Genomic DNA, 22624 nt, shown 5'->3' with positions numbered 1-22624 from the left:
TTATAACCAGCGCGGTGAGCTTTCATGCGTGACAAATGCCAAGCTTCTGAAACAAATGATTATATTTGTTAAAAATTAAGTGACGCCGAAGGTCGAGCTGTAAGAAAGCAGCGCTCTAACACGAACCAATCGTCAAATGTTACTCAACAATAATATGTGTCATATGTACAAGAGTTACTCGGAGGGCCGAAGTTCCATTGATGAGGTTTTAAGCCCTCGGGAGCCTGAAATTCGAGCTCTACGTTACACACTTTAAAAGCTATAAAATAACATAATTTACATAATCATCTATTGATTGTGTGTCTGAGAAACTGATATTGGACATTAGGTAAAAGTAGGTACCACCGTACCATAAAACATTTTTTTTTTAATTTTGGCCATATGAAACGTAGAAATGTAGCTATAATATTATTTACCAAGTCCAGCCTCCTACTAAATAACTATTATTTTTTAAACCGGGACAATTTTCTTATCGGCCGGGACGCCGGGACACCGTGCTTCAAACCGGGACATGTCCCGGCGTACCGGGACGTATGGCAACCCTAGCGTAAATGGGCTCACACGAGACGACGCCCAGGATCGCGCAAAGTGGAGGAAAGCAAGTCGGAAAGCGGACCCTGGCAAAGGCCGGGAAGAAGATACTACTATGTAGTAACCTGGATAAATATCCCAGACGGGGTGAAAAAAGCGACCGTGTAACTCGCTATGGACACAAATTAGCGGCAGTGCCACGTAGTCTACTTTTTCATTACTTACACAATTTGTTGCACAATGTTTAGATAAATACTGTACTTACTTCATGTACCTAAGATGGACTAATTACCTACCTAACCCTTATATTATACCTAAGAACTGATGTAAAAAGTAATGAAATAAATGCATTTGTATTTGTATTTGTCTAGCCAAAACGGCTAAATCTATACATGTTATGGGCCCCGCTATATACAATAATATACCAGCAATACCAGCATCCATAACTGTTGCGCCTAGTCTGATGAGTTTCAAGTCTAGACTCAAAAATTGGCTTATAGAGCGGCCGTTTTATAGTGTCGAAGAATATTTGACCTCAAAATATTTATAAATAATTATACCAAATAATGTTAATTGACTTGTTAATTTACTTTAATTTTTTTTTCTCAAATGTATGAATCTCAAATTTATAAATCTACCTTTAATGTAGTTTAGTAATGTAAGCCTGACCTGTAATTTATATTATCAATAAAATATGAGTATGAGTAACAATACTTGTTCTATGAGTTATAACTTTTCTGCAAATATAGGGCCCAATTTTACGGGGCCATTCATTGAGTAGGTACTTTATATGGCCTCTGAAAGAACTGAATACGTATAAAAGGATCCCTTATTGTACGCATTCAATTCTCGGAGCTTTTATTAAGTAAATGTTGTTAAAATAAGTACAATAATACCTATAAATAAGCCTTATTTTTCTTATCACAATCACCTTTACATAACTGAAGTTCAGCAATCGTTTACATAAAGCTAGAAAATATTCCATTGCAATATAAATGTAACGGCTATATTCTAATCCAAACTGTTACGTATTCATTCTACAATTGGAAAATCCTTGGGAGAATACTTCAGACTTCTTTAGCCGTCGACGATCATATAACAAGTTAATGTTTAGGTAATAGTTATTTGTACAACAAGAGATCAAAGTTTGATATTTCTTCGAGTGCTTATTTTGAGTCCCGTGCAAGCGAAAGATTCTATACTAGATTCACGAGCGTAGCGAGTGAATCTAATTTAGAATCTTGAGCATAGTAAGGGACTCAAAAGCGCACGAGATGTAAATAACTTTGATCTCGTGTAGTTCACAAAACTTTTCACCTCAGTAGTGAGAACATATTAGAGAACCCGAAAAATGTATTCCTTCTTCATCACTTACCTATTCACTCATGTTTTCTTAAGATATACCAACAATTAAGTTTTCACCTCAGCAGCTCGAACAAGGGTACTTTGCTACTTAAAAACAGTGAGCAAAATCGCATTTTGCTCATTTTGTCTCACTCAGTGAGCAAAATGCGATTTTGCTCACTGTTTTTAAGTAGCAAAGTACCCTTGTTCGAGCTGCTGAGGTGAAAACCAAATTAAACATGTTTTAGAAGTTATAAGTTATAGTGATATAGTGATAGCCCTGGGGCAATTTACTTGATTGGGGTAGTTATAACTTATAACTATCCCAATCAAGTAAATTGCCACAGGGCTATTGGCAAGGTGCGCAGTCGGTGGAGGGGGAAGTGGCGCTGATCGTCACAAACACAGGTAATCTTATGGAATGTCTGACATTAGTACTAGCGGCAGCCGCTTGAACTAATTTTACTCTATAAGATTTAACGTAGAAAGTCTGCCAAAATGAGGGCAGCACCAGTCGTGCACCTAGCGAATAACCGCGAAATATCTATATTTAACAGTTGCTCAATATTATATATTACAATTACGCTTAAATTGGAGTAAAAGAGAAACATGCCTGAAAGGACCCCACAGCAAACATAGGGAAAAAGTGGTTTCAGTTAAATCTCACGAAATTTTAGTATGATGTTAAATTGGCTCTCCTGATAATTTTTTTGTATGGGCACAACTCTCTCAGAAGTATACTTTCAGAAATAATACTTTCAGAAAATTGCACAATAAATATAACCAAAAACTATGTAGGAATATTTAGAATTTGTTCTTGGAAAGTTGTTAAATACGAAGACCCTTTTTTAAGCATTTGTTGATTAAAAAACATTTTATTTTTATCATGAGTCTGTTTTGTTTGACTCTATTCATTAATGCTGTTTAAGAAAAATATATCTTAGCTAACGTCATCTAACGTTGAGCTTTGTTAGCGATCAGTTTACATAATAATTGTGACCCAAAATGTTCGCATGTCATGCCGAATATTCGGTATTCGGCCGAAATAGGGGCCGAATATTCGGTATTCGGCCAAAACCACTATTCGAGGCATCTCTACTTTTGAGAAAAGGGGCCCAGGTATAACTAGTGTGGTGCTAGTCTAGTTACCTGTAGGTGACATACCTATACCACATACACCTAAAAGTTCAATTACGAATACCTACGAACATAATAATACTCTCCATTCCCCACCCACTCGAATTCTACGAAGTCACCCTAATGCACCCGTAATATTAAATCATTAAATAATCCCGACGACTTTTACATAATATGTCCATAAAAAGAAATAAAAACACGCAGAGTTTCAGCAAATTCATTTCCATCGCTGCACGTGCAGCGTATTCAATCATGATCACGACATTGCAACCCACCACAAAACAATTACACGGAATTAGACTCTAACCCTTTGTAATACGGATCAGCTTGACTGCACGATCGATTTTGCTGGAATCAGAGGGCCTACCGCGAACCACGTTCGACGTGTTACCTCCCTGTCACACTTACGTTCGTATTTACAAGTGCGACAAAGAGGCAACACGTTGAACGTGGTTCGCGGTAGGCCCTCAGGTCACGTTTTGCTAGGGCGATAAATTGAGCTAGATCTAGTAGATACCTTCTAGGTACTCTAGGTAGTAGGGTATTGCGTAATTCTGCTGGCTGCTTGCACACTATGTGCGAAGGCTAGACAGTAGGTAAAATACATACATCAATATGGTAAATACTGATGGATCTAGGGCTTGCAATTCGAATATTCGAATTTGTCGAATATTCGGCCTGTTTTGATATTCGAATATTCGGCCGCTCAGGTTTCGAATATTCGAATATTTTTTATTACTATAAAAAAATCTATGTCATACGCTGTAGTTACAGTTTCTGTGTGTTTTCCGGGTATTTACAGTGAATGAGGAACGGTAGGTACACAAATACGAAGGAAATAATATTTTTACTGTATTCCTCTCGATAGACTTCGTGAATACAGTGAAACCTAACTCAATTTAAAAGAAAACGAAATCAAAAAGTATGTTATTTTTACGGTGCGTAAGTCTTAAGTTACAGGGTCATTCTGTTTATTCAGTACAAGCGTACGTTAAGCGAATTTTTGAAGTCTAAACCTTGCCACTTATCGCAATTCTCAAATTTAATCATACCAAACCTGCCCAACTTGGTAATCTAACCATGCACCTTTAGCTGACGAATAATCCACCCAGTACTCAACTAACTTTTTCCCTTGAATATTCCAATATTATATAATTAGCCGACCATTAGGAATAATAACTTGCCAAAACAAATAAAATCAATAAAGATTCAAAATACAATGAAATTGAAGGCCTTTTTACAGGCCTCTGAGTGATTGCAAGTTAATTTAAATCGGAAAATAATTACCTACTAAAAAAAATATCTTACTTACCTAGGTGTTTGGATGGTTAAAGTTATATTATTTCACGCAACGACGCATTTATAATAAGTTTTATCTAGAAATATTAAATACGTCTAATTTTGGCGTTTTACTTGTTTTTATAAATGTGCATCTTATAGTAGGATGATAAAATCTAGTCAATTAAGTGGATTTCTGCCAAATATCCTTAGTTTTAGCAATATGTGAAAAAAGCTTTCGAATAAAACGATAATAAACCGATTTCTCGTTCCTTTTCTTATTTTTTATAATATTCGAATATTCGAATACGTCGTCAGAAAAAGTCGAATATTCGAATATCTGAAAGTTTCGAATATTTGCAAGCCCTAGATGGATCACATTCTGTTCGAGTGTTCGCGTAGTACAAAGGCAGGGCTACACATGCAATATTTTTATTTATTTAAACATACAAAAAAGAAAATTAAAATATCATGACATCCGCGCTCCCGGGGACGCACTATCATCTTCCTCACGCTTATGCTGAGTGAGAGAAGAACACGAACTTAAGTGGTCTTTAATTCTGATGAAAGGCCAAGCCACATGTTGGAGCCGCGCACGCACACGTCACGCAAGCGGTGTGTCGTCTCTCATATGGAACTGTATATTACAACGCGCACGTTCACGTATACGCACACGCACCAGGCGGTCTAGCATGAGTTGCGTTCTCGCGCGCGACTCCATACTTGAAGTCGCGCAAGATGTATGGAGTCGCGCGCGAGAACGCAACTCATGCTAGACCGCCTGGTGTGCACAGGGCTTTACACGTTAAATACCTACGTTTGACGACGAAGTTTATTTTTGACTGAAAGTTCGTTTCTTTGTTTTCCCGAATGCCAAGGGCATTCAATTTTCGTTCTACAGGGTTCATGAGGGGCTTCACAGTCCAATTTATATTCAATAATCTTGTGTGGTTGTTACTAAGATCGAAATAGAAAAAATCGGGCCATGTTCAGTGAAGGGTTCTGTAGTTATCAGTGGCGGAGGAAACTGCAAGCCAAATAAACTTTGACTTACCTAGTGACCATTTTTGGCACGCCTTTGTAGGTACATCTTTTTACTAAGAAGGGAAGACATTTTGCGATAACTCAAAAACGACTTAGCCAATCATGATCGTTATGGTTTTCTTTGAAAATGTTTACTAACCTTTACTTTTACGTTTTTTTTTAAATATTTTTGGAACCATAGTTCAAAAGTTAGAGGGGTGGGACACATTTTTTTTCCTTTCGGGACAATTATTTCTGAAAATATTCGGTTAATAAAAAAATAGTTTTTGAAACCCTGTATTCGTTTTGAATAACCCATCCACCGACACCCCACACCTTAGGGTTAAAGCGAAAAAAAACATCCCCACTATGTGCAGGGGAGATAGGTAATTAGGTACTTACTTACTTACCCAAATAGGAACTGTGATAAAAAAAAATAGATTCTAACGAAATGCTGAAGTTATTATACATTTATGCAAACATAACAATAACCGGTATATAGAAAAACTTCTAGAACACGCCAAGATCTGTATAAACCATAATACATACCTTCACATAAACTGGTGGCTAACTTGAGCGACACACATTTTATTTACACCAAAGCGGCTAATCAAATCAAGGTGCTTCAAGGTTACTAAACAACGTTTAGATAAATCAAAACACTTGCTACAATAGTATAATTGGCATAACTAGGCCATAACATGTTAATACGATCTAGAAAACAACAACTGAACATAATACCGAGTTGACTTGAGTTGAGTAGAACGCTTGGGAATATCGAAATGTGGATTGTTGAGAAAACGGTCTTTATTACTTTTAAAATAAAGTCTACATTGTTTTAGCAAAATCTAGTAAAAATCATATCGAAATGGCAGTGACACTGACAGTTCGCAGTTGATGACATTTCTGTCAAAGTCAATACATTCCAGATTGTTCGAAGCATTTTTAAAAACGCCGTATTTCACCTAAAAACGATATCCTTGTATATTTTTCATTTTTATCAAGTATATTAATGAATTAGGAAATTATCGTCAATAAAAATAATACAATATTTATGTTTACCGATTCTTTCAATTACATTATCAAACAAGATACCAATAAAAACGCCAGATAAGCGTTATCATTTGACGTTTCCATATGACGTAACACATTTGACATTGACAGTTAATACTGATATTATTATTTTCTATTTCTACATGATTTCTACCGCTGATTTCTCCAGTATGCAGATGCACTACGCTTAGTACCAAAACACAAAATAGAACCTGCAACAAAAAAGGTGGCAGGTTACTTCCCAACTGCTCGCCGGTCACTGCAGTCATTTGCATAGTTGAATTGGACAGTTGTTTACCAAGACGTGTCGTTTTTGTGTTCTGTGTTTGAGTTCTAAAAAATGAATAGCGTTACTCGTTCGTTGCGGTCAAAATGTTTCAACTCTGGATGGCACAGGTCTTTCTCTGTTACGGCGCCAGACAACGCCACTCATTCGTAAGTAATAGTTATTAAATACAGGATATATTCGCTTTAAGAATTGTATCATCTTGTTTCAGAAGAACCTATAGTTATACTGGTATATGACTGTTGAACAATTACATTTACTGGTATTTACGACTGCCTAGTAACACTCATTTGAATGTTATAGCTTTTGCTATTATTGTATACAATAATAACTTGTATGCACACTGCACTTGAGTAATCTCTTGTACCTAGGAATTGTAAGTAAATTCAATTATGATAAAAATGAGCGTAGAATACAGACATTTTGTTTGGATAGGAACACAGGTAAAGGCTTTTACACTTAAATTTTTATCCTATATTAATCTAAACCTTGTTGTATAAGTAAATTGGAATATTATATAATAATAAAAGAAATGCTACTTTATTTGGTTTAACCCTTAAATGCATGATTTTTTCTTTTTGCCCGAAATTAATATATGTGTTACGTAATTGTTTGCTGATTATGGGAAAAATGGTAAAAAAATTATAACATTGATTTCATTATAACTGCGAAATCAGTGTTAGAAGTTGCATAGGCAAAAACATATTTATGTAAATATATAATTTTCAGTAAAAGATATATGATAAATCCTACTATCATCAGAAAGGTACACTATTTGTGATACACCTATGATAGAGTTTTTAAATATAAAATAATTACAAACCCCAAAAAAAACATCTATAATCACATACTAAAAATCATCAAATTCTGGATTTTTTCAAATTTTCTGACATTTCGTCTTAAAATGAATGTAATTTTTATAAATTAAAATATTGCGTAAGTTTATATAAAAAATCGGAAAACGGATTAGTTTTACCAGGGGGGTTTCACTCCGCAGTTTAGGTACATTTGGCCGGCGCGCCCACCGGACAGGCGTATAGCAGTGGGCTGCCGCTCGGCGCGCACGATAGTCGTGTCACATGGCGCTCGCGCAAAATTGAAAATACACAATGGCTTCGAAACTTACTTCCGCGAGAATCAGACATGCTATCTTCGGATAAAAAATGTATGTTTACATAATCAACGTTTGTAATTCCTACATATTTATCTTAAAAACAATAAATCAGTGGGTATAGGTATAAAAACTTGTCAAGTGATAACCCCGTGCCGACACTCACAGCTCGGTCATAAAACTGCGGCGCGCAAAGGAGATTCACGGTTCGTGCGCGGTTATAAGTTTAAATTTTGCTTGCAGGCGGCGATATAGGTGTAATTTTATACCTAAACCTGACTTTTGTGAAGGAGTGAATTTTCTGTATGGTAGTACTATTAGTTATTCTGTGGTTTTACTATTGAAATAATATGTATATAAATAGACATATATAGGTTTTTCTAATTATGTATAAAATTAGATGTTTTTTGTGTACGCTGCATCATACACCATGCATTTAAGGGTTAAGAAAGGTTCAAATTAGACTGCAACAAATTTGTACATTGATTGAGCCTTATGAGACTAGGGAAGGACCTAGGCCGCCTAGGGGAGGGATGATAAATTACACAGAATTCCATATATGCTCTCAGAAACTATTCAAAAATGTAATCCTGTCACTTTATTAAAAACATTCAAATTATGGTGGGAAATATATTCCCTCTGCCTTATAAAGGGTTAGGGATTTAATAAATAATCATGAAGTATGTATGTCTACAACTCTGTACCAGGAATCGGAACCGGTTTTTTGCAAAAACTTCAAAATAATCTTTATTTTCGAATTATTTTATACTCGAAATGTAAGACTCAGTTGTGTTTTTCGGTAATGACTTCGTATTATTAGATTGCCTACAAAAACTACCGGTATCCAATCTGTGCTCTATACTGAGATTAGGGGAACCCCTATGAAGTAGCACTGATTCAGCAGAATATTGATTATACAACATATTCATGACATCATGTCTAATAACAGTTGTGTTTTAATAGAGTGAAGCTGGTAAATTTGTTGTTTCCATAAATGTTATTAATTATTACACCAATGTTCAAAAAGTTTAGACAAATTTTTTTATAATATTAAACTTTGACTTAAAACTAGCATATTTTAACACATAATCATCACGATTAATCGATATTTGGTAAAACACACTTAGCTCCAAGCTTAAGGCCAAGCCATACAAATAAAAAATTTGAACCTGTAGGAAATAGAGTTGATTTTGTGTTGTTGAAAAATTGAACAAAAAAAGCAAAAGCGACTGTTCCAATTGAATAGGATTTAAATTTCATCAAACTGAAGAGGTTGTACTATAGGTAGCAATGAGTAAGCTCATGAAAAGTTATAATAATAATAAATAATAAAAGACGTTTATTCAAAGAGTTTGAACATAGGTACATAATAAAAGTACACAATAATGCTTACAAACTAATTGAAAGGGAAGGTGGCTCAGCTAATGTCTGTGCCAAAAGACTACGGGGCACAGCGGCCCTAAAGACTTCCAGCAATTGACGCTGTTATTCTGCCACCGCCATATTTATATCTAGCTAAGGACAGTAGAAACATTTACACTATTACACATAGGACAGGATAGCAAAACCGAACAATGCGCAGTGGATAAAAAAGTTGTTATGTTCAGTTTGATACAATATTGTACTTAAATTGTTTAATTCTAATAGGGGACCGCAGGGCTGGCTTGTTCCTCGCCCAACGGATCGACATAGCCATCCAAAGGGGGAACGCAGCCAGCCTTATGGGAACCATTCCACTGGGATCGGACCTGGGTGATCTAGCCTAATATATACATATTGGGCTAGGTCACCCACATTATTATTTTTTTTTAGGTTTTAGTTTTGTAGGTAGTTTTAATTTTAGGTTACTTTTTATTGTAAGTTTGTTATTAATTATGTTTATGGTTTTAATAAATAAAAATTCTAATTTTGTTTGTTGCAGATGTAAATTGTTAGTGGTGGGGGGAGGCTCTGGAGGGTGCACCATCGCAGCCAAGTTCGCTCGGAGACTCGGGAAAGATGCAGTCATTGTATTGGAGCCAAGTTGCGTAAGTTTCCTAGATTACCAACCTATCTACATGCCATTGCTGGATACAGGCCACAGGCCTTCTCTTGATAGTCAAGAGCAATCAATAAAGATATCACTTCACTACATAGTATAAAACAAAGTCGCTTCCCGCTGTCTGTCTGTATGTATGTATGCTTAGATCTTTAAAGTTACGCAACGGATTTTGATGCGGTTTTTTTTTAATAGATAGAGTGATTCAAGAGGAAGGTTTATGTATAATTTGTTAACGTGTCGATCGCTAGTAAATTCATAAAACAAATAAGCTATGTAAAAACGCGTAAAATTCAAAAAGGAAATCAAATACATTTTTGAACGCCAAAATGAATAGCCGCGATAAGAGTTATAGGGGTTACGTTACATCATTACTAAAAATACGATTTTTTAAGCATAACAAGCGATATAATCATGATATCAGAGTATTGGTCTTTCATGAAAAAGTCGCGTTAAGATCATTTTGAACTCCTCGCCCGCTTAGCAACTTCTGTTGAATATACTAGTGCGTGCGTCAATATAGGTATATATAATAGGTAATAAAGAATAAATAATGGATAACTATAAATAAACATATGTCACACCTATTAGCTACCTACAGCGCGTCAACAGATAATTCTGTTTCAAGGTCTTTTGATTAGCAATGATTCGTTAATAATTTCATAACACTTACAAAATGAAAGTTTACTAGGTATACCCCTGTATATTTACATTATACATTGCCATTTGGAATCTATAAAAAAGTACTAAAAACTTAAACAATTGAAATGACGAAGACTAGACTTTTCATCAGTAATTTACGGTTTACGTCGATGATTTCCACGATACGACGTCGCAAGTCGCAACACGAAGTCGTATCGTGTAATTGTGTATCTCACTTGTGCTTTTTCCTGCTTTCATTACAGGCCTTTGTGAAAAAAACTCTTTTTTTGAATAAAGATTTAAAAAAATTACTGACCTAGAGAATACGTTCATCATCTACCATCTGTGCAGGCTCACTACTACCAACCGCTCTGGACGCTAGTCGGCGCCGGTATCACCAGCGTGGCCAGCACTCGGCGAAGCGCGTCCAGCGTCCTCCCTGCAGGAGCTAGGTGGCTGAGGGACTCGGCTGCATGCGTCGACCCTAAGAACCAGGAGGTCACCACCGAAAGCGGGGACCAGATCAAATACGAGTACATCGTGGTCGCGGTCGGGATACAGAATGATTATGACAAGGTTAGTCATAGTTTTAGAGACATCGAAAATGAAATAAATTTAAATAAATAAACGCTTACACATAGAACTTTCAACTTCACTATATAGGATAAAACAAAGTCGCTTCCCGCTGTCTGCCCCCATGTATGCTTAAATCTTTAAAACTACGCAACGGATTTGATGCGCTTTTGTTTAATAGATAGAGTAATTCAAGAGGAAGGTTTATGTAATAATTTGTTAACCCGTGCGAAGCCGGCGCGGGTAGCTAGTATTCAATGAAACACTTCCACAGGTCCCCGGCCTTAGCGAAGCGCTCAAGCGCAAAGACAGCGGCGTCTCCACAATATATTCCCCTGATTACTGCGAAAAAACATGGAGCGACATGCGACCGTTCAAAGGAGGCGAGGCGATTTTCACGTATCCAGACACACCCATCAAATGCCCGGGTGCACCGCAGAAGATCGCTTATCTGGCTGACTCTTGGTTTAATAAGGTAAAATGTTTATAATAGCGGACCTATGATCGTTCCCTGAGACACTCCTTTTATAAGTCCTAATCCAGTAGCCATATACGATTACTGCGAAAAAACATGGGGCAACCTGCGGCAGTTTAAAGGAGGCGAGGCCATATTCACGTACCAATGCCCACACTGTTAACTAACAGTTCGTAAACCTTATCACAAAAAGCATAAGGTCCACCAATGGACAGTTAAGAGTTTGTATCCGGATACACAATCTATAAAATGTCCAGGCGCACCGAAATAGATCGCATACTTCGCTGACTAAACAAGGTAAGTAAATTAAAATATATAGTCATTTATAAACACTCCGTCTCTTCTTTCCAGAAAGATTACAAACTTGTGAAGTCTCAAAAAATAAGATACCTACCTACATAAAATAATTCCGACATATTTATTACAAGAAAAGTGTACGCTGGAAAGTTGTTACCCTGAATCGTAGCTTTGTAAATTAAGTGAATTGTTTAATAAATTCTGAAATCAGTCGAAACAAAACGTTTACTTTTGCGGCTTGTTGAACGATCAGGCTTGCAGCCTGAAGTTTATCAACTCATTCAGTGTTAATAGTTGTGTTTAACTAAGTAATCGACCGGCAATGTAATCAGTGCAAACGATATTGCCGTCGACAGCACTTACACTTTTTCTTAACTTAAATGGTTGTTGAGAAGATAATTTTGTATATTTTGTTTTGTGTCAATGTGGATCTTGGGGCGATCAGATTCACAGCATCTGTGTTGTAGTTTAATAATCTAAAATACCATTTCCTAATAACTATAAATATTTATTTCTATTCTATAAGTAAACAAATAATGTATTTAAGGGAAGTTGTACCCTGAAACATTTCAAGAGTTACAAGTTGTTCAAGCTTGCTGCCAATTTTAGGGTTTGAAATTAGAATAAAGTCATCCAAAATGTATATATCGAGAATTAAGATCAACGGTCGTCTTTGACTCGAAATTGATAATCAGTTCACACTATATTAAGGCCGAACTTCAGTGACAAATACATTTTTCAATAGATATTGATATGGAAACTGCAATGATCTATTATAATATTTATAGAGTATTTACAACTATTAACCATTGTTTAAAATCGCCAACAATCACCATTGTTTCAAAACAACGCGTGATTATTTAGCGATAATACAATGATGTTGATTTGAAGGCGTCGCCATATTCACGTACCATCGGTAAACCTTATAATATAACATAAGGTCCACCGATGGACAGTTAAGAGTCTGTGTTTGTGTGTTTGTACCCCTAATGAAAAAGTAGGTACCATTGGTAAAAAAAAAAAACTCTACATCATATTTCAGGCCAACGTCCGTTCAAAAACGAACATAACATACAACACTTGCCTGCCCGTCATATTCGGCGTGAAGAAATACGCCGACGTCCTTCTGAAGGTGGTGGAACGGAAGAATATCAAGGTCAACTACACCACGGTGTTGAAGGAACTGAATGTGGACAAGAAGGAAGGGGTATTTGTCAGCACTAAGGATAAGAGTAAGGTATTGTAAACTTTTATTGATTACCTACATATATTTACAACTAGGACTTAGTATGTAATATCATTATAGGGTTTTGAGCAGTATGACCAGGCAGTTCGAGATGAAGGGATTTCTACGGAGGCAATTTTATATAATCTGGCTATTAGTTTCTACCAAAGATAAAAAAAAAATTAAATGAATAATGCTTATTTTGTTAATAGTACAGGGTATAATTTTAAAATTTGGAGTCTTCTAGTAAGTATAAAATACCTGTGACAACATCCCGCAAAGATATATTTTTTTCCCTCAGACATTTGTCCAACCCTACGACATGATCCACGTCACGCCTCCAATGAAGACGCCGGACTTCCTCCGTAACAATAAGGACATCACCGACACTAGCGGCTACCTGGAAGTCGACAAGTTCACTCTACAACACACCAAGTTCCCCAACATGTACGGGATCGGAGACTGCATTAATACGCCGAACAGCAAAACTGCTGCTGCGATTGGTGAGTCGTAGATTTTCAACTGGCTTTTGATACTGTAACATAGGAAGAATTACTACTTTCTAGGATACACATTTACCTGTCCCATGTGTACTTTTACTTGTATAAATCCTACCTATCATGGCACTTTATACTACTCACGGAAGCTGACAAGACTTATATACTCAATGAAAATAAAGACTGGAGTGCCCCAGGGTTAAGTATTGGGGCCCTTGTTCTACATAATTCACTCAGTTGACCAGAAGCAGAGTGGCTTGTTTCTATTAACTGTCGATAAGTTCACTTTACAACACACCATGTTTTTCTTTGTGCTTGACGATCCTTATTGGGAGACATAATTAATCTTAATCTTATTATTTTTATTTTTAAATTTATAATGTAATTTTTGACGATCATGATGAGAAGATAAACATAATTTTGACGAATGTAGCAAATTTATAGTGTAATTTTCATCTTGAAATAAATAAATCTAAATCTAAATCTAAATCATGTTTCGCTACATGTACGGGATTGCAGACTGCATTAATACGCCGAACAGCAAAACTGCTGCCGCTTTTAGTGAGATTTTGAAGACCTTTTGATAGAGTAACATTGTGCATTGTACAAAGGGTTTCTTTGTAGGGTTCGCCCATACCTCTCGACACTTTACAAGCTGCGAACCGCGACTGTCTAACTGGTATAGCAAACCAATCATATTTAAATGTAACAGATTTTCATTGCTTATTTGCTACTAGATTTTTAACGCTGCTTTTTCCGTCCAAAAACTGGCAGCATTGAATAATATTGTCAAGTTTATAAATATCGTCAATAAATTCCCGCACGTTTTTTTTTTCTTTTGCTATATTTGATCTTTCCCTTCATTCCAGCGAAACAGTGCTACGTGCTAGAGCACAACCTCCTATCAACGATGGCGAAGGACAACCCGAAGCAGAAGTACGACGGCTACGGGGCCTGCCCGCTGGTGACGTCATACAACACGTGCATTTTGGCCGAGTTCTTGTACGACGGTGTTGTGCACGAGACTATGCCGTTCAACCAGGTAGTAAGTTGACAATTGGGTAGCTGCCTAGAGGTATTTAGTAAGTACGCTTAGTAAGTATATGAGGTTATAAAGTTACTTATTTTTACATATAGGTTGTACGTCGTGTTGGCATTTTATACGAACAGTATCATGTAATGTTCCTTTTTTGATTTTTTGTTTATTTATGATTCGTCATTTGCATTATGCGAATTAATAATTTGATGATAACTGCATATACATATAAAGTTAGTTTGTAGTTAATTGTATTTATAATTTTGTAATGGTAGTCAATAGAAGAATTTTCATTACTTTATTACCTCTATACTATTCCTACTTTTTGTTCCATCTTTTTTCAAAGCAAATATATTTTGTTTATAGTTCATTATTGACAGAACGAAATCAGTTAATTATATTACTAATGGGCCGCTGGCGGATTAAAACATAACGTTAAAATTTTCGATTTATGTAGTAAGGTTAAAATTCAACGATATTAAGTTATTACATTAAAATTTACAGAGCTGCTGTGATCTGTGATTAAAAATAGCTACTTTAAATATTTATCCGGAATTTTTCGTAAATTTTGTAAATTGTCCTTCTAATAGGTATTTGTTATACACTTCCACAGGCAATGGAAAGCCGGATAGCGTACCAAATGAAACGCCACCTCTTCCCGTTCATCTACTGGAACTTCATGCTGAAGGGGTACTACCACGGGCCCGAGTTCGTCAGAAAGATCGTCAACCCCTTCGCCAAGTAAGGTAGCCCAGTGGTCGTCACCAGTCGTCGTGATCGTGCCAGCTGTCATCTACTGGGCTTAATGTCGAGCATTAGGAAGTTTACCATAACGTCTCTAAGAGAAGGTAACGTAAGCGCAATTTAGTCGAGTTACTGTTCTTAAGGTTCAATTTTGGTATGCGATATACATAATTGTGACGTTCCACGGGTAAAAGTAACTTATGGTGGTACTTACGCTATATATTAACGACGCTCTAATACTTATGCGGTGTTACGTGACGTAAGCGCCGACCGCCATAAGGTACCTTTTTCCGTGGAACGTCACATATGATTAGTGTCGTAATACTTGAGATTTTATTGAGACCCGTGGCAAATTCTTCAAATGGGGGCAGGCAATGGGGGCAAAGCTCACGTAATTTCGGAAAATTTGGGAGCCCGGCCCTCTCGGTTTTGTTTTGGCCACTTTGCCACCCTAAAGTTACGCCACCGGGTGTGATATTTTTATATGTTTTTTAGATGGAACTGTACTCATTTATTAAGTTTTCAATCGTACCTACTTTTTTGGTGGGAATGGTTAAGAAGTTTATTGGTCTGCGAATGATTATAACCTTCGTCCATGATTTAATGTAAAAAAGTTCTTGCAGAGTTATTTTAGTGAGAATTGGTACTAAAGCTTTATGACGAAAAATTACATGAGTGCTTTAAAAACTTTGCAACAAAATAAGAAAGTTAGAGGTCCAAAGCATAATTTTATATTTTTAGAAGAGCTGTAATGATATAATTTAGTAGGTATATAGTAGATTGAAACGAGCGTTAGTTACTAAGATGACGACATTTTCACGTGCAATAACTAACTTTGCCATTGTGTATATATATATTTCTAAAAATATTTTTGACGATTTTTTTAACGAATTTAAATATTATTTTGTTATAATCTCGTTCTATTAAAATGTCCAATCAAATTGGTATACATATTTTATTTACATTATTTATTTTGTTGTTATTTAATTGTTGAGGGCTATTTACTATTAAATTCGGAGATTAACATTATATACTCGTGTTTAAATGCCATATCACAAACTAATAATTTATAAACCAATTTTAATGAATTATTTAAACTAGGATATAAATTCACAGTGCGCTTTGACTGTTATGTAAATAATCAGATGCTCTAATAAAGTATATATTTTTACATAAAACAATCGTTTTATTTAAGAGTATCAAATTTCTGCACCTACTTATAAGGTATCATTTTGATACAGTTTTGATATCCCTCGCAGCATATCTCCTTTAAACTAATATACCTATGTAGGTAAGTACGAGTTAGATGCTGAACTGATGGGTGAATCAACATGACAAAATGAGATTAAATACCGCTCCCGTACAAGTTTTATAGTTTCAGTTACCTTGTGCCGGGATTAGAACTGTTTCAACCGTAACCTTAAGGGATTTTATTCCTACTACCTACGCCGAAGGTTTAGGTATGGCGTAATACCTACCTATGTTTACGAATCTAGTTGGCTTCGACGTCAAAATTCCAGCTAAACACAACCAACAATGACTTAAACACAAATTTATATAAATAATTATAGCTGATGTTTACAAATGGCCATCGTTCTGAACAAGCTGAATGTTTACCGATATGTAACGTCACAGTTGCACTACAGGCTCGCCTCAAGCACTAGTAATAACAAATACAAGTGAGTACTTTATCACTACATAGTATAAAACAAAGTCGCTTCCCGCTGTCTGTCAGTCCCTATGTATGCTTAGACCTTTAAAACTACGGAACAGATTTTGATGATTTTTATAGATAGAGTGATTCAAGAGGAAGGTTTATGTATAATTTGTTAACCCGTGCGAAGCGGCGGGGCGGGTCGCTAGTTATTTATTTATTTTTGAATGTCAATAATGACTAGTTTATTATCACAGTAGGTCCCTTTAACACAGTTGTTGGGTAGGTGACGAGAAAGCGACAAGTGATAGACTATTTTCTCGCGAGAAGAAACTCACTTATCGCTGTTCGCCGCCAGGCGGGCATTCGCCATTTTTAAGCAATTTTACTACTTGCATTCGGCGAAGTACTCGATATAAATGGGCGTTTTTTTTGTTGTCCCCTACACTTTTTTTTCAAATTTGGGTTTTTTATGTTATTTCTACTCTAGCTCTTTCTATCCTAATAGGAAAAAAAGGGTCCTAAGGTTTTTATTTCCATTCCGTCGCCATTTTTCATAGACTTTGTATGGCGGTCGCGAAATGGAAAGATCGAAAAATGTATGGAAATTTGGGGACACTTTTTAAAAGATTTTTTAGAAATAACATAAAAAATCCCAAATTTGAAAAAAAAAGTGTAGGGGACAACAAAAAAACGCCCAAATGTACCTTTAAGTAGTATAATATAAGCTTAGCTATCTTATAATAATTGTAAATAATGTTTGAATCTGACGATGTACAATTAATACAAATAAATATATTCTATTCTATTCTATTTTACAGTCGTCTTAACCTCCACACCAATGACTTATACAACTAAACTCACGTAAAAACTCTGAAAACAAGTGATACTTATACTCTAACGCAGAAATAAAGTTGTTATGGCTTTTTTAATTCTTTGACTTGTACCTATTTTGAAATGGCACCCTTGCCTTGCCTTTCATATCGGGCTACATGTACCTACACTGTTATCGGCCTAAAGACCAACTCATGTACCAATTTTTATGTGGAATAGGACAGCTTGTTCCTACATTAGGTATCTAATCAAATTTATGCTTTTAGATGTAAATTACTGATAGTGGGGGGAGGAACGGGCGGCTGCAGCGTCGCGTGGCGATTCTCCAACAAATTAAAGAATAGTGAAATTTGTGTCATAGACCCAGCAGAAGTAAGTAATATAAACGTTAAATATTTTGCAGTTTTAATCAAGATATACTAAAGACTACTTGATACTAATTCTATAACTACAAGATAGGTACTCAATTTCGAATCCTATTTCACTTAGAAACATTTGTTTACCTATTATTTTTTGTTGATGGGAGTAGATAGGATGGAATCAAAATATGGCAATCCGAACATTAATAATCAACCTTAACTACTTGTCTGCGCCCCTAATAGCTTTCTTAATCGCCATGAAACCTGCATATTTCTCACTAATATGGCTTTTTAACGCCACATACGTTTTAGGCGCCTGCATAGAATTATTTTTAACTCAAATTTATTTTATTACCTTTATTTACCGACGTTTCGACACAGGTTTCACTGGTCGTGGTCGAGGCTAACAGATGTCCCAGCAAACTGTCAAAACACCCCGATAGACCCGTCTATAAATGTGATGTGGTTAATGTGTTCAAAAAGCGAAAGTTTTAAATAAGAATTATTTTTTAACTTAACCTACCCAGTTCCACTACTACCAACCCCTCTTCCCCCTCGTGGCCGCCGGTATCAAGGGGTTCGATCAAAGCAAGAAGCCCCTCCGCTCCGTGTTGCCGCCCGGCGTGTGTTGCATCGAAGACTACGCGTGGCATTTCGAGCCGTGCAGCAATGTTGTCCATACGCATGGTGGGGATGAAATCTATTATGAGTTCCTGGTGGTGGCTGTGGGGCTTATTAATGATTATTACAAGGTAAGGCACAACAAGTTATCTGACATATCTGATATAGCTCAGCTAAAGCACCTTGGCTTGTCAGAGAACCGTAGTCAAATGAGGTAATATGGACATTAATACAATACCATCCTCCAATTGAGGGAGGATTTAAATCTTCTCGGGGCAGAGGTGTAGGGTTCGAGCCGGTGTAGCTTTATTTGACGTTCATGAGCGCATTGTAATATGCCTACTTGAATAAACTATCTTTATCTTATCTTAAGAGGTTTGAGAGAGATCACAAGAAATTCTGAGACTTACTGTTCGATTGACGGCCCAAAATCTGCATTGCGACAGCTACGATCGTAAAATAATTGAAAATGTCCTTAAGTTGACCTTTATTTTGTGCTAAATTACCTAAGCGTCTGTTCATGTTTGGTACGCCATCGCCATTAGACATATGAAGCAGAAAGCCTCTCCTCAGACCTCAGTGCTACAGAGCACTGGTGTCAGCTTCGTTCTACCTATGTTCATATCTAGCAGTATGCGAGATAATCGTCTGTTATTTCGTGGTAAATGTAACTCCTTGCTAACTTTAACTGTCTTCAGATAAGCGGCCTAAAAGCAGCGCTAGACGACCCCTGCAGCTGCGTCACAACAATATATTCACCGGAACACTGCCAAAAGACGTGGTCGGCCATTCAGCGTACCGCCGGCGGTCATGCCATCTTTACATTCCCACGCGATGGTGCGAAATGCTCTGGTGCGGCCCAGAAGATCATGTACCTCGCTGATGACTACTTTAGAAAGGTTCCTCAACATCTCAGTTACAAAATCTACCATTAGGTAGGTACATTATACTCTCCTGAGCAATTCCAAAAAGATAGTCATCTGGTCAGCGCGGCGGTCAGGCTATATTTAGCTACATTCCGACGAAATGCTCAGAAGCCGCTCAGAAAATCATGTAGAAGTTGGTACCTGATGACTACCTTATTTAAGAAGGTTCGTCAACATCTCAGGTAAAACATCCATGCACCTTCATCACTTACACTCTCCAGAGTACTGCCAAAAGACCTGTCACGCCATTCGTAAGTTGATGGAGCAAAATACTGGTTACGTTACAACACGTTAAAAAAGTGTATACCTACCTACAGGAACCTACAAAATTTTACTACATAGGTTTATTGTATAGGTAGTAATAGGTTGATTTAGGAAATAAGAAAAAAGGACCAGACCTGTCCCCATTTACCAATGGACATAATTCATCGGCACCCAAGACAACTCTACAAAATTATATGGAACGCCCTAATTTGTAAATTCTATCTTCTTGTCAGTAGCTCTCTCCATGCTTCTAAGTTGCGGGAGTCAGTGACGAAAATATACGTCGTCGATATGTAACTTTTCTGTGTTTACAGAACAAAAAACGCGACCTTCTAAACATAACCTACAACACTGGCTCCGAGGCCATCTTCGGCGTCCCGAAGTACGCCAAAGCGCTAGAGCGAGTGGCCAGTGCGCGCGCCGTGGCCGTCAACACGTGCTGCGAGCTTGTGGAGGTCACGCCGAAACATGCTGTGTTCCTGGACGCTTATGGAATGGTAGGCATCTTATGCTTTAATTTCTGGGTTTTAAAATTGAAAAGCCAAGCAAAGTCTTCAATAGTCACATCGGTCAAAGATGAATGTGTACTATCTACCTCTCCCACTCCCACTCCTCCTTCCTCTATAGTTCGTTTTTTTAGCATTAGAAAGAACTTGAAAGAAGGTAAGCGATTTTGACATGTCTTTTAATTGAAAAACACTTTTTAAAAATCAATAACTATTACTTATGAAAGCAGAAGACTATAAAAGATCGTATTAGATTCATAATTGTTACATATTTACCGTAACTTATTTTAAAAATGTGTTTTTCAATTAAAAGACACATCAAGATTGTTTACCTTATTTATAATGCTAAAAAAACGAAGTATAGTTGAAATAAAAATTGACGAAATAAATTTTCATTTGTCAAACGGACCTTATCAGAAAATATGTCGGCAGTCTGATCACAGACAACATTATATAATTACTTTATGGTCTGATTGATAAATAGATATACCGTTTATAATAGGGTGCCATGTCATTCTATGATTGTATTGTAACAACTAATGTACCATGGTTCGCAGTTATACGTTTTCTACTTTCTGATAAATAGGTACCAGTATAGTTCATATAAAATGTTTTTAAAAAGTGATGGTGGTTTTAATTAGCTGACCTGCGACATATTTTTTGAATGTCCTAATGCACAGAAAATGGCAACTTAGTGATTTAATTCCTTCCTCCACAGCCCATAACGCTCCCATACAACTTCCTCCACGTAACACCACCTATGTCTCCACCCACCGGTCTAGCTCAATCCCAACTCGCAGACAAAACCGGCTACCTCGACGTAGACCAGTACACACTTCAGCATAACCAGTTCCCCAACGTATACGGCTTGGGAGATTGCACCAATACGCCTAATAGCAAGACTGCTGCCGCTGTTGGTTAGTTACTCTATTAACTGGTTCAGTAAGGACTACTCTAGTCTACCTACTATCACCCACTGGCCTGATTCTGTCACAACTTAAAACCGGCTACCTCGACGTAGACCAATACACCCTTCAGCATAATCAGTTCCTTAACGTATACGGCTTGGGAGACTGCACCAATACACCTAATAGCACGACCGCTGCTGCCGTTGGTAAGTATACCTACTATTTGGTTCAATCTAATAGCTGTCTTTGTGGGTTTGTGGTCACTACAATTTGCACCACTTTACGCATCTTAAAAAATAAAGTACCTTTGGAATAACGTCCAAAAGCACCCCCACTTCTAAAGATAATAATAACAACTAACCGACATTTCTAATTCACGCTTTCAGCTCGCCAAAGCCACGTGGTAGAACAAAACCTATGGGCCACCATGCAGGGCCGGCAACCTTCAGCCAAGTACGACGGCTACGGCGCATGCGCGATGATGACGTCATACCGCACCGGCATACTGGCGGAGTTCCGCTACGACAAGCAGCCGTATGAGACCTTCCCGTTCGACCAGGTAAACCTTAATACGGCGCGTTAAAGTTCAAATTGTAATGGCCGACAATCGACATACTCGCCGAGTTGCGCTACGACTGCTACGAGAAACAGCACTGTGAGACCTACCCGTTCTACAAGGTAGACTTTAATACTGACGCATTAAAGTTTAAAGTCGCGTATGCGCTGGCACTTGACAGTCTCATGAAATGTATCAGGTGAATTAGACCTTAATAGTAGCGTATACAGTTTAAAGTCGCTTAAACCTTGAATTATACCTCAAATAATATTACGTTCCGTTTCACGGCCCAGTATATTTGATCAGTCCAGGTACGTGTAAAAATGTCTATTGGTAGGTATACAGCCTTATTGGTATAGCAATTACTCGGCTGTTCTAAGTAGTCTAGTTACTTTGTAAAATATATTGTTTCAGAGCAAAGAACGGAAACTGTTCTACTACATGAAACGAGACTATTTCCCGTATCTTTACTGGAATAAAATAATTAAAGGAAAGTGGAACGGACCTAAAAAAATACCCAGATTGAGTAACCCTTTTCGGAAGAAGAAATAAAAACCAGTATATTTTGTAAGGTTTATTTGTCATTAAAGATCGTCAAAAAAATAGTAATAGTACCTATAGTTACAAAAAGGTTAAAACTGTGTTACATTTAGTAATTTGTTACATATTTAGGTAATATATAAAGTTAAACATATAATTCTATTCT

The 22624-nt window shown here is 36.9% G+C and overlaps 1 protein-coding gene across 1 annotated transcript; it reads left to right on the top strand.

Moving 5' to 3' along the window:
• Positions 1 to 6657: 6657 nt before the first annotated feature.
• Positions 6658 to 22480, top strand: LOC134651183 (sulfide:quinone oxidoreductase, mitochondrial). The gene is made up of 15 exons (XM_063506222.1): positions 6658 to 6801; positions 9685 to 9790; positions 10795 to 11019; positions 11291 to 11491; positions 12831 to 13025; positions 13315 to 13516; positions 14380 to 14542; positions 14594 to 14596; positions 18045 to 18150; positions 18665 to 18889; positions 19457 to 19657; positions 20263 to 20445; positions 21173 to 21371; positions 21749 to 21921; positions 22333 to 22480. The coding sequence occupies exons 1-15, from the start codon at positions 6707 to 6709 to the stop codon at positions 22468 to 22470; spliced, it is 2415 nt and encodes an 804-aa protein (XP_063362292.1). The 5' UTR covers positions 6658 to 6706; the 3' UTR covers positions 22471 to 22480.
• The last annotated feature ends 144 nt before the right edge of the window (positions 22481 to 22624 follow it).

This window comes from Cydia amplana, chromosome 9, assembly GCF_948474715.1.
Source record: "Cydia amplana chromosome 9, ilCydAmpl1.1, whole genome shotgun sequence".
In the NCBI taxonomy this organism is placed as follows: Eukaryota; Metazoa; Arthropoda; class Insecta; order Lepidoptera; family Tortricidae; genus Cydia; species Cydia amplana.
This window is presented reverse-complemented; position numbering and strand designations above follow the sequence as displayed.